The sequence below is a fragment of the Eubalaena glacialis genome, chromosome 9 (assembly GCF_028564815.1).
Source record: "Eubalaena glacialis isolate mEubGla1 chromosome 9, mEubGla1.1.hap2.+ XY, whole genome shotgun sequence".
NCBI classification, from domain to species: domain Eukaryota; kingdom Metazoa; phylum Chordata; class Mammalia; order Artiodactyla; family Balaenidae; genus Eubalaena; species Eubalaena glacialis.
In genome coordinates, this window is record NC_083724.1 from 84,761,350 (window position 1) to 84,774,962 (window position 13,613).

General features: G+C 40.0%; 1 protein-coding gene across 2 annotated transcripts in view; it reads left to right on the top strand.

Moving 5' to 3' along the window:
• Positions 1-13,613, top strand: part of NTRK2 (neurotrophic receptor tyrosine kinase 2) — a 379,554-nt gene that overhangs the window by 71,254 nt on the left and 294,687 nt on the right. For both annotated transcript variants that reach the window (XM_061200555.1, XM_061200556.1), the window contains 2 exons: positions 7,164-7,199; positions 9,909-10,009. In XM_061200555.1, coding sequence (XP_061056538.1) covers positions 7,164-7,199; positions 9,909-10,009 — 137 coding nt within the window. The remainder of the gene's footprint in view (positions 1-7,163; positions 7,200-9,908; positions 10,010-13,613) is intronic.

Below are 13,613 nucleotides of genomic sequence, written 5' to 3' on the forward strand. Positions count from 1 at the left end.
AAATGCTTTTGCTGCATCCCATAGGTTTTGGATCGTCGTGTCTCCATTGTCATTTTTTTCTAGGTATTTTTTGATTTCCCCTTTGATTTCTTCAGTGATCACTTCGTTATTGAGTAGTGTATTGTGTAGCCTCCATGTGTTTGTATTTTTTACAGATCTTTTCCTGTAACTGATATCTAGTCTCATAGCGTTGTGGTTGGAAAAGATACTTGATACGATTTCAATTTTTTAAAATTTACCAAGGCTTGATTTGTGACCCAAGATATGATCTATCCTGGAGAATGTTCCATGAGCACTTGAGAAAAATGTGTATTCTGTTGTTTTTGGGTGGAATGTCCTATAAATATCAATTAAGTCCATCTTGTTTAATGTATCATTTAAAGCTTGTGTTTCCTTATTTATTTTCATTTTGGATGATCTGTCCATTGGTGAAAGTGGGGTGTTAAAGTCCCCTACTATGATTGTGTTACTGTCGATTTCCCCTTTTATGGCTGTTAGTATTTGCCTTATGTATTGAGGTGCTCCTATGTTGGGTGCATAAATATTTACAATTGTTATACCTTCCTCTTGGATCGATCCCTTGATCATTATATAGTGTCCTTCTTTGTCTCTTGTAATAGTCTTTATTTTAAAGTCTATTTTGTCTGATATGAGAATTGCTACTCCAGCTTTCTTTTGATTTCCATTTGCATGGAATATCTTTTTCCATCCCCTCACTTTCAGTCTGTATGTGTCTCTAGGTCTGAAGTGGGTCTCTTGTAGACAGCATATATATGGGTCTTGTTTTTGTATCCATTCAGCCAGTCTGTGTCTTTTGGTGGGAGCATTTAATCCATTTACATTTAAGGTAATTATCGATATGTATGTTCCTATTCCCATTTTCTTAAATGTTTTGGGTTTGTTATTGTAGGTGTTTTCCTTCTCTTGTGTTTCTTGCCTAGAGAAGTTCCTTTAGCATTTGTTGTAAAGCTGGTTTGGTGGTGCTGAACTCTCTCAGCTTTTGCTTGTCTGTAAAGGTTTTAATTTCTCCATCAAATCTGAATGAGATCCTTGCTGGGTAGAGTAATCTTGGTTGTAGGTTTTTCTCCTTCATCACTTTAAGTATATCCTGCCACTCCCTTCTGGCTTGCAGCGTTTCTGCTGAAAGATCAGCTGTTAACCTTATGGGGATGCCCTTGTGTGTTATCTGTTGTTTTTCCCTTGCTGCTTTTAATATGTTTTCTTTATATTTATTTTTGATAGTTTGATTAATATGTGTCTTGGTGTGTTTCTCCTTGGATTTATCCTGTATGAGACTCTCTGTGCTTCCAGGACTTGATTAACTATTTCCTTTCCCATATTAGGGAAGTTTTCAACTATAATCTCTTCAAATATTTTCTCAGTCCCTTTCTTTTTCTCTTCTTCTTCTGGGACCCCTATAATTCGAATGTTGGTGCGTTTAATGTTGTCCCAGAGGTCTCTGAGACTGTCCTCAGTTCTTTTCATTCTTTTTTCTTTATTGTGGTCTGCAGTAGTTATTTCCACCATTTTATCTTCCAGGTCACTTATCCGTTCTTCTGCCTCAGTTATTCTGCTATTGATCCCATCTAGAGTATTTTTAATTTCATTTATTGTGCTTGTCATCGTTTCTTGGTTCCTCTTTAGTTCTTCTACGTCCTTGTTAAATGTTTCTTGCATTTTGTCTATTCTATTTCCAAGACTTTGGATCATCCTTACTATCATTATTCTGAATTCTTTTTCAGGTAGACTACCTATTTCCTCTTCATTTGTTAGGTCTGGTGTGTTTTGACCCTGCTCCTTCATCTGCTGTGTGTTTTTCTGTCTTCTCATTTTGCTTATCTTACTGTGTTTGGGGTCTCCTTTTCACAGGCTGCAGGTTCGTAGTTCCCGTTGTTTTTGGTATCTGTCTCCAGTGGCTAAGGTTGGTTCAGTGGGTTGTGTAGGCTTCCTGGTGGAGGGAACTAGTGCCTGTGTTCTGGTGGATGAGGCTGGATGTTGTCTTTCTGGTGGGCTCGTCCACGTCTGGTGGTGTGTTTTGGGGTGTCTGTGGCCTTATTATGATTTTAGGCAGCCTCTCTGTTAATGGATGGGGCTGTGTTCCTGTCTTGCTAGTTGTTTGGCATAGGGTGTCCAGCACTGTAGCTTGCTGGTCGTTGAGTGAAGCTGGGTCTTGATGTTGAGATGGAGATCTCTGAGAGATTTTCGCCGTTTGGTATTACGTGGAGCTGGGAGGTCTCTTGTGGACCAGTGTCCTGAAGTTGGCTCTCCCACCTCAGAGGCACAGCCCTGATGCTTGGCTGGAGCACCAAGAGCCTTTCATCCACACGGCTCAGAATAAAAGGGAGAAAAAATGGAAAGAAAGAAAGAAAGAGGAAAAAATAAAGTAAAATAAAGCAATTATAATAAAAAATAAGAAAAAAAATTATTAAGAATAAATTTATTAAGAAAAAAATTTTTTTTTAATTTTTAAAAATAGATTTATTAATTTTTTATAATAAAAATAAGAAAAAAATTAAGAAAAAATTTCTTAAGAAAAAAATTTTTTAATTTTTTAAAATAAAAAATATGAAAAAACTTATTAAAAAAATTTTTAAATTTTTTAAAAATAGAAAATAAGGAAAACATTATTAAGAAAACATTTATTAGGGAAAAATTTTTTTTAAGTAAAAACAAACAAACAAACAAACAAAAAAAACGGACGGACCTAACCCTAGGACTAACGGTGAGAGCAAAGCTATACAGACAAAATCTCACCCAGAAGCATACACATATACACTCACAAAAAAAGGAAAAGGGGAAAAGTTAATATATCCTGCTCCCAAAGTCCACCTCCTAAATTTGGGATGATTCGTTGTCTATTCAGGTATTCAACAGATACAGGCACATCAAGTTGTTTGTGGAGCTTTAATCCGCTGCTTCTGAGGCTGCTGGGAGAGATTTCCCTTTCTCTTCTTTGTTCGTACAGCTCCCGGGGTTCAGCTTTGGATTTGGACCCGCCTCTGCATGTAGGTCGCCTGAGGGCATCTGTTCTTCGCCCAGACAGAACGGGGTTAAAGGAGCAGCTGATTCAGGGGCTCTGGCTCAGTCAGGCCGGGGGGAGGGAGCGGTACGGAGGAGGCGGGGCGAGCCTGCGGCGGCAGAAGCCGGCGTGACGTTGCAGCAGCCTGAGGTGCGCCGTGCGCTCTCCCGGGGAAGTTGTCCCCAGATTACGGGAGCCTGGCCGTGGCGGGCTGCACAGGCTCCCAGGAGGGGCGGTGTGGAGAATGACCTGTGCTTGCCCACAGGCTTTTTGGTGGCGGCAGCAGCAGCCTTAGCGTCTCATGCCCGTCTCTGGGGTCCGCGCTGATAGCCGCGGCTCGCGCCTGTCTCTGGAGTTCGTTTAAGTGGCGCTCTGAATCCCCTCTCCTTGCACGCCATGAAACAAAGAGGCAAGAAAAAGTCTCTTGCCTCTTCGGTAGCTGCAGACTTTTTCTCGGGCACCCTCCCGGCTAGTTGTGGTGCGCTAGCCCCTTCAGGCTGTGTTCACGCAACCAACCCCAGTCCTCTCCCTGGGATCCGACCGAAGCCCGTGCCTCAGCTCCCAGCCCCCGCCCGCCCCGGCGGGTGAGCAGACAAGCCTCTCGGGCTGGTGAGTGCTGCTCGGCGCCGAGCCTCTGTGTGGGAATCTCTCCGTTTTTCCCTCTGCGTCCCTGTTGCTGTGGGATCCGCGCTGATAGCCGCGGCTCGCGCCCGTCTCTGGAGCTCGTTTAGGCGGCGCTCTGAATCCCCTCTCCTTGCGCGCCGCGAAACAAAGAGGCAAGAAAAAGTCTGTTGCCTCTTCGGCAGCCGCAGTCTTTTTCCTGGACTCCCTCCCGGCTAGCACCGAAGCCCGAGCCCCAGCTCCCAGCCCCCGCCCGCCCCGGCGGGTGAGCAGACAAGCCTCTCGGGCTGGTGAGTGCTGGTCGGCACCGCTCCTCTGTGCAGGAATCTCTCCGCTTTGCCTTCCGCACCCCTGTGGCTGCGCTCTCCTCCGTGGCTCTGAAGCTTCCCCCCTCTGCTACCCGCAGTCTCTGCCCACGAAGGGGCTTCCTAGTGTGTGGAAACCTTTCCTCCTTCACAGCTCCCTCCCACTGGTGCAGGTCTCGTCCCTATTCTTTTGTCTCTGTTATTTCTTTTTTCTTTTGCCCTACCCAAGTACGTGGGGATTTTCTTGCCTTTTGGGAGGTCTGACGTCTTCTGCCAGCGTTCAGTGGGTGTTCTGTAGGAGCAGTTCCACGTGTAGATGTATTTCTCATGTATCTGTGGGGAGGAAGGTGATCTCCGCGTCTTACTCTTCCGCCATCTTGCCCCTCCCTCCGACCTAATGGTTTTGATGGTGAATTTGGTAGAAAAGGCATGCACTGATATGAATCGGAAGTCTGGAAAAGGAACTATTTTCCAGATTCTGAGCTAACCTATTTCATTTTGATCCCACCCGAAATCCCAGTTTTCTGTACCTGACATTTGCTAAATTGAATTGATTCGACATTTTGGATCTTCCTGGGGCTTTGTGTGAGTAATGTGTTTGGGTGTTCCCTTTCTGCGATGAGCCTGAATACACCTGTATGTCAGTCATATTCACTGAAGCCCTTTCACGTGTGTGGTTTAGATACATCTGGCTCTGAATCCTCAGAGTCTTTTTACTTTCTTATGGAATCAGGTGGTGACTACATGTGGGGTTGCTGAGAGCATGAGAATAAATCAGGGTGACTGACTGGTCCCAATTTTAGCACTACAAGTCCTATGTCCAGGGAAAGCCCTCATCCTGGACAAATTGCAAGGATTTGTTTGGAACTATCCCAGTTTTAAAACTTAAACTCCTTGGCCTCAGGCAACCTTGGTTGGTTTGTTGGCTAATCCAGTACAAATGAGGGTCCACATACTTATATCCAAATACTTAAAATATATAAATCCAGTTAAGGAATTGTTAAATAGGTTCTATCCTCCTACCTTGGCAAATGTATGTTTATAATGACCTGGAAGCCTGGGTTTGAAGATCAAATTCTCAGACTCTTGGAGTTCCAAGCCAGAACATAGTGGTTTTGGTATAGCTGGTCCTGGCCATGGCCCCTGCCCTGTGCCTCCAGCTACATGGCGAGAGGTATAATGAGAAGGGATCGGTATGCGTGTGGACACCTCAGCCCACCCGTCCTCGCTCAGTCCTCACCCCACCCTTGGGGTCTTGAGTTAGCGGGAGGGCGCTCACACTCATGGTGAGGCCACCTGGAGCTGACCAATGTAGGGGAGAGGCTGACTAGTCGCAGCAAGTGTGTGTGGGGCCTGTGTTGAGGGAACTCTGGGTCCCGGGGACCTGGAGTCAGGTCTAGAAGTGAAGAGTAGACTCTATTGGGCGGATGCCTTGCAGTTTCAGATGGTAGGTTGAGGGCACAGTGAGAAGGGGATCTGAGTGGGTTCTTCTAAAGTAACAGATTACTGAGCAGTTCAAAGAATGACTTGCTCTCTTGGGATTATAGAACCTTTCATTCAGCAGGGGTGGAAAATCCTCACCTTGAGGGGACACCATTAGGTCCAGGGACTTTGCAAAGAGAAAGGACTTCAGGGGATGAGTGGGTGTCCTGCAAATGATATTCCCAGGGCTGCTACTGGGATGTTCTCCTGCTTTATTCACTGAATTACCCCTCAACCTGCAGGGCAGCTTTCAAGATCCTTCTCAGGAATGTCATATCAGCTACAAATAATTCTGATAATGCATATTGGCATTTTGTAACTCAAAGCTACTTTGAAGTGGTGTTTGAGGTTATAAAATTCAAAATACAATTGAAAATGACTGGAATCGATAACTTAGCATGAATTCATCAGAAGTGACTGCACAGGTTGTGCACTGCACAATTCCAGATGGTTCCATTAACATAGATGATAGTCTTAATGGTGCCCCCTAGAGTTGTACAAAGCATGGACTGCATGGCAGTATGTAGCATCCTTGAATCGAAGTGCCCAACAATCTACTTAATTTTTCCCCTGCTAAAATAGATATTCTTCTAGTTGAACTGTGTTGAAATTCTAATTTAGCATTAGGACTACTTTTATTTTGTTCTTCATTTAGACTAACCTTGATTCTTCACTGGGGAATAATGAACAGAAACTTGGCTCAAGTTTCACTTATTTTAAGTATTTTTCTGCTAAGGGTTCAGAAATGAAATGAGAACCAAGTAAACTTTATAGTTTACAAATTTTACTTTTTCACATGGTAAGGAAAGACTAAAAGCATAGAAAGTGGCTTTGGAAATTCATTTTGTAATCACTTAAATATTACATCAAAATTTAATTTTAATTGCAAGCAGGCTTTCATATAGACACCCAGTTAGTTCTGAGTGAATAGTAAGTAGCAAATGCTTTTGTCACCGGTTCTTTTTGACAGTGATTTTAAAAAGTTAAAAATTTTTTCTTTTTTTGCAAATTCTCTTAGGAATATTTTTAAACGAATATTCTGACCATCTTGGAGACTAAAGACACATCCAAAAAAATTAAATGGTATACTCTTGAATTTCTCTGTGATATAACATTTATTTATAATCTCAGTAGAGAAAGTACATTTATTTTTCTATGTTGTATTAGGGTAAAAAAAAAAAAAAAGGGTTTATTCTGTCATGGAAATGTCCCTGAAGACCAAGTGGAGAGCAAAATTGTGCTTTAGGTATTATTATCCAGGCTGGTTAATAACGTGTTTGTGAATACAAATGGACCTGCCAAAACATAGTTTGAAAGTAACCCCCAAACCATCAGAGAATAACAAAAGTGGTATAGAAATGATCTGTTTCTGGAATAAAAATACCAAAATTACAATTAAAATGATCAAGTGTTTAATAGAAACAGTTTAAAAAAAAGGAAATTGTCATAATTCATTGATTGTTGAATATTTTCTTGCTAAAGTGATTTGTAAATTCTGTTTATCCTTTTCTTTCCTTTTTTGGAGGAGGGATGGAGGTTGTGGGCTTGGAGAGAGCAACAAGGTTAACATGAAGCCACCCTAGAATTTCAGATTTTATTCCCCTGTCCTATAAAATAGTCTATTCAATTAGAAAACCTTCAATGTATATTTAGCCGATTTTAGTGGGTATAAGTTAGTAATTTTTTAACTTCAAATGCATACTTAACAAGATATCTTTGTTTTGTTTTCTTTTTAGGTGCAAACCCAAATTATCCTGATGTAATTTATGAAGGTAGCTATCCTGTGGTCTGTATTTTGTATTTTTTTCAAAATGTTTGTCTAAAATGAAATAAAACAATTAAAAGGACTTTAAGCTCAGTTAAATATACACTTCAAGCATGACATAGGCCAAAATAATATTTCAAAAATCATTCAGTATTGATGGCTGTTTTCCCTTGATATTTACAATGCCTGTAAATAACATTTTCTCTCTCCTGCTTGTTCTTGGAAGTAGTAAATCCATTCCGCTGTAACAGACATTTTGTTTCCATAATTGGGAACTAATTACCTGTTTAAAAGCCATGACTACCAAGAAAAGGGAGGTGTATCAGTTTCTGGCTGTGACAGTAAACCCAATTCTAAATTATGTTTCTTACAAAATGAGGAAGGCTGGCTCACACACAGGAGCCTCAGAGGCAGGGCATGTTTTAAGGTTGGTGAAACAAGCAGCTCAACCATGTCATCAGGGATCCAAGTTTTTTTTTTATCTCTGCACTCTCCTGCCCATTGTGCTGGCTTCACTGAAGGCTGGTTTCTCTTATGGTTTTAAGATGAGTCATTCACATTGATGAGAGAAAGGGAAGAGCTTTTGAAAGTGTTCCAGAAGAAAGAAAACTTTCCCAGAGACCTCCACCAAGCCCTCCTTGTATCTGATTCAAGACTCAGTTGGGTCATGGTACATTTTTGCCTCTAGTACTGATAAGAGGGCTGGATTACCCTTGACTAACTAGACCCACCCCTGGAGTTTCGATCAGCTTCCCCAGAGGATGTGCTTGATCTCCTTGAATAAAATGGGGTTCTCTTAGGAATGTGGAAAGGGAGAAATGAAAAGATTCACTATATTAGCTTACCAAATATCTTATCTTTACTTTGCTATTTTAATTGAATTCCAGGGATGTTTTACTAGGTATGAAAATCCATCTTTAACAGTTTTCAAACCACCTTCATGACCAGGAGGCTTCCGTTTGGGGAAGTGGCAGGCTAAATTTCAAGACATGGCTTGAAATTTAAGATTGATTAAAACTTACATTGATTAAAAAGATACATTTATATATTTATTCTATAAAATCTATTATTCAATTTTATATACACACCTTGACAAATGTGTATATTTATATTTTTAATATAAATATAGTTTATAATTTTAATATAAAACAATTCTCTGTATGTTTATTATATGTGTGTATATTTAACTTGAGCTAATTTTAACTAGGGAATTACATTGTCTTTACCTGCTTTATGCATGTTAAGCCATCTTTCCTCCAAGCTGTGGTTTGGATAATTTTGTACATGTGATTTGTGTATTTTTATTTTTATTTGTTCTGATATGGCTTAAAGAAAGAGTATGTCAAATTGTGTCACAGTGAAATATGTTTGAATTGTGATTTTCAGTTTTAAAATTATGTTTTGGACTCCTTTCCAATAACTTTTAAGACTCTAAAAATGTCATCTTTCCATTGGTCTCAGATCACACTTTGGATCTTTGGGCTACAATGTCATGATATTAAACTATAGATACTTCAGTGGTTTAATTTTGCATGAGTAGCTGGATATAACATGAAGAGGGAAAATAAGCAAATAAATGATATCTCCTACTGTTTGATTGAAATATTAATAAGTTCTAATATATTCAAAATGAAAATGGTGAGAATGTAGTTTTGCAGTTAAAAATAAAACAGCTACAGATAGAAAATATATGCTTTTTCTGTTAATTTTCATTCACATTCAAAGGAACACTCTGCTAATAAAATTATAATTTAAATTGGTTACCCTGAGGCCAGCTTGATAATTCTACCAAGGGAAGATTAGCTAGGGCTGACTTAATGAGGTTGTTTGTTCAGGATGGAAATTGAAGGCACCATACCTATTTAGAATAAAAATACAAAAATTTATAAACAACATGGTCTGCAATAAGTTTGCCAAAAACTTTTTATGACTTTTATATGTAATATTGTTGATAAAAACTTTGCCTACAAAAAAATCATTTACTTATATCCTGATCCCTGTAGACTAAAATTGATTCAGAAGAGCAACTACATTTGAGAACTGAGAACATATCCTCACAATTCTAAATGTTGTATTGGTGAAGTTCCCTATACATTAATTCTGAAACTGATATATTGGCAATTCAGAACTCTTCAAAAAAGTTCAGATGTGGACCGAAGTTCCCTATTGGTGCCGATTCCACATTCTACCTTGAGTGCTTCTGCCTCGGAAATCAGAGCTGCTGATTTCAAGTCTGGTTCACGTCTAGACTCTGTTGCCTTCTTGCCAGTTGACTTTAGACTAGTCATTTAACATCCCTTAGCTCTCATTCTGCAGCTATGAAACTTGTGGTTAGACTCGATTTCCAAAGACCCTTCCAGGTCTATAAATCTGACTCTTACATGATCGATTCTCTTTTGTATTTTCATTAAATACTTTATCAAAAAAGGAATATATTCTTATGTGCAAAGAAAAATCCTAGACCTGGCTTGGAATTTGACCAAACAAAACAATGATGTAAAGATCTGGGTTGAATATAATTTTGGCATCGCACAGTCCTAATGCTGCAATGGATTTAACCCAACGGCGGGTCACGCTTCTCCCCAGCCACGCTGTCAGTGGTTTGGAATCTTGTAATTTGTCTTGCTTCATTCTGGGTTGTACTGTGGCCTCATGTTTGTTGGCAGCCTAATGACAACTTCATGCTTCCTTCTTTTTCCCCTTTCTCCAATTTAAGATTATGGGACTGCGGCAAATGACATTGGGGACACCACGAACAGAAGTAATGAAATCCCTTCCACAGATGTTGCTGACAAAACCCGTCGGGAACATCTCTCGGTGAGTGGGATACTTAGGTGTTTCGTAGAATGGTTCTGAGCATTTTGGATGCTTGAATGTTGGAGGAATGGAGCTGCTTCAATGCGAGTCTTTCAACAAAACATTTTTATTGTTCAGATATAAATAGAGTGTTGAAGTGTGGAGGAACTAATGGAAAGGTTTAAGAGAGTGATACAGGTACCATAGAGTCTCTGACCTACTGCTGGTGATTCCTGTTTTAAATATCTGTCCTTTAAAAGATTATTACCAGAAGAGCAAGAAACCAGCTTTCTCATTCAGGGACATGTAGAGTTCTTCCTGTCTCCACACCTGTCTCCTTAAATATTTTAATAAAAATTTCAGTGCCCACCAAACATAAGGAATCCAGTAGGTTCTGGAAGGGACTGGCCGTGGGGGGATATAAACATACGAATGAAACACATATCTGTCCCTTTGGAACTTACACTTAAGTCAGAGACCTGAGACGTGAATATTAGTACCTAAATTACAAACAGAGGCTGAGCAAGGCAATGCGAGAGAGCAAAGGAGAGGGGCAGGCGCCCTGTTCCTTCCTGCTGGGAGAGCCAGAGGAGTCTTTGTGGGACAGGTGGCATTTTCCATGGCCTGTGTGGAAATGCCTGGGATTTGGACAGAGCGGAAACGAAGGGCAGGGCGTTTTGGGTGTGTGAGCCTGAGCCTGCAGTCTGGAAGCATTCTTGCTTGGAAGGTAAGGCGTATGAGGGAGGGCGGTCCGAGGCAGGGCCATGAGGTCTTGAACCACAGTGCCAGGGAGTTAGCTTTATGGCGCAGGGAGGAGCATTGAAGGGGCGTGAGTGAGCCGCAGGGCTGCATCTCCCCAGGACTGTGTGGCGGGGCTGGTCTGTCAGCTGCTCAGGTCAAAACCCAGCAGATTCCTCCATTCTTTTCTTTTCCTCCCTGTCTTGTGCGCTCAGTCTAACATCCCGTGAGTTCTGCCTCCTTGTAAACCACCAACCCATCCATATCTCCCCACCTTCCCAGCCTCAGCCACAGGCTAACCCAGAGGCTGGCAAACTATGGCCCTCGGGCCAAGTCTGGCTTATGCCTGTTTGGGGGCAGTCTGCAGGCTAAGAATAGTTTTTAAATTTTTAAGTGGTTTGAAAAAAAAATCAAAAGAAGGGTGACATTTTGTGACAAATGAAAATTTTATGAAATTCACATGTCAGTGTCCATAAATAAAGTTTTATTGGAACACAGTCATGCCTATTTACATATCATCTGTGGTTACTTTTGCGCTACAGGGGCATGTGGAGTAGTTGCAGCAAAGTCTGTATGGCCTGCAATGCTGGAAATATTTACCATCTGGCCCTTTGCCGAGAAAGTTTGCCACAATTGCTTGTTCCTGGATGACCTCCACAGCCTCCTTCCCTGTCCCCCCTCCCACTCTTGTGATCTTCTGGCCTTTCTCCATATAGCAGCCCGAGTGACTTTTTTTAATAAGTTTTTTATTTTATAAGTTTCATCTGTACTACCTTGTGATTCAACATCTGAATACACTACAAAGTGATCATTCCCACAAGTCTAGTTACTATCTGTCACCATACAGGTGACCGCATTTACCCATTTTGCCCACCCCCAGCCCCCTTCCTCTCTGGTAACCACTAATCTGATCTCTGTATCTATGAGTCTGTTTCTGTTTTGTTTTCTTTTTTTGCTTGTTTTGTTTTGTTTTGTTTTTGATTCTACAAATGAGTGAAATCATATGGTATTTGTCTTTCTCTGTCTGACTTATTTCAGTTAACATAATACCTTCAAGGTCCATCCATGTTGTCACAAATGGCAGGATTTCATTGTTTTTAATGGCTGAGTAATATTCCATTGTGTATATATACCACATCTTTATCCATTTGTCTATTGATGGACACTTAGGCTGTTACCACATCTTAGCTATTGTAAATAGTGCTACATTGAACATACAGGTGCATATATCCTTTTGAATTAGTGTTTTCATGTTCTTGTATAAATAGCCAGAAGTGGAATAGCTGGGTCATATGGTAGTTCTATTTTTAAGTTTTTCAGGAATCTCCATACTGTTTTACATAGCGGCTGCACTAATTTACAGCTGCTTCAACAGTGTATGAGGATTCCCTTTTCTCAGCATGCTTGACAACATTTGTTATTTCTTGCTTTTCAATAATAGCCATGCTAACAGGTGTGAGGTGATATCTCATTGTGGTTCTGATTTGCATTTCCCTAATAATTAGTGATGTTGAACATCTTTTCGTGTGCTTATTGGCCATCTGTATGTCTTTGGAAAAAATGTCTATTCAGATCTCCTGCACATTTTTAATCTGGTTGTTTGTTTTTCTATTGTTGAGTTGTATGAGTTCTTTATATATTTTGGATATTAACCCCTTATCAGATATGTGATTTGCAAATATCTTCCTCCACTCAGGAGGCTGAATTTTTATTTTGATAATGGTTTCCTTCACTGTGCAGAAGCTTTTTAGTTTGATGTAGTACCATTCGTTTATTTTTGCTTTTGTTTCCCTTGACTTTGGATTCAGATCCACAAAAACATTGTTAAAACTAATGTCAATGAGGTTACTGCCTATGTTTTCCTCTAATAATTTTATGGTTTCAGGTCTTACATTCAAATCTTTAATCCATTTTGAGTTAATTTTTGTGTGTGGCATGAGATAGTGGTCTAGTTTCATTCTTTTGCATGTGGCTGTCCAGTTTTCCCTGCACCATTTATTGAAGAGACTATCCTTTTTCCATTGTATGTTCTTTGCTCCCTTGTTGTAAATTAATTGTCCATATATGTATGCGTTTATTTCTGGGTTCTCGCTGCTGTTCTCTTGATCTGTGTCTGTTTTTGTGCCAGTACTATATTGTTTTGATTACTATAGTTTTATAGTACAGTTTGAAATCAGGGAGTGAGATACCTCCAGCTTTGTTCTTCTTTCTCATGATAGTTTTGGCTATTTGGGTTCTTTAGTGGTACTATTCAATTTTTAGGATTATTTGTCCTAGGTCTATGAGATATGCCATTGGAATTTTGATAGGGATTACACTGAATCTGTAGATTACTTTGGGTACTATGGACATTTTAACAATATTAATTCTTCCAGTTCATGAATATGGAATATCTTTCCACTTATTTGTGTCTTTTTCAATTTCTTTCTTCAGGGTCTTATAGTTTTCAGTGTGTTGGTCTTTCACTTTTGGTTAAATTTATTCGTAGATATTTTATTCTTTTGGTGCAATTGTAAATGGGATTATTTTCTTAATTTCTCTTTCTGATAGATCATTATTAGTGTATAGAAATACCATACATTTTATCATGTCATCTGAAAATCATGACAGTTTTACTTCCTCCTTTCTGATTTGGATGCCTTTTATTTCTTTTTCTTGCCTAATTTCTATGACTAGGACTTCCAATCCTATGTTGAATGGAAGTGGCAAGAGTGGGCATCCTTGTCTTGTTCCTGATCTTAGAGGAAAAGCTTTCTGCTTTTCACCACTGAGTATGATGTTAGCTGTGGGTTTGTCATATATGGCCTTTATTATGTTGAAGTATGTTCCCTCTGTACGCACTTTGTTGAGCTGTTATCATAAGTGGATGTTGAATTTTGTCAGGTGC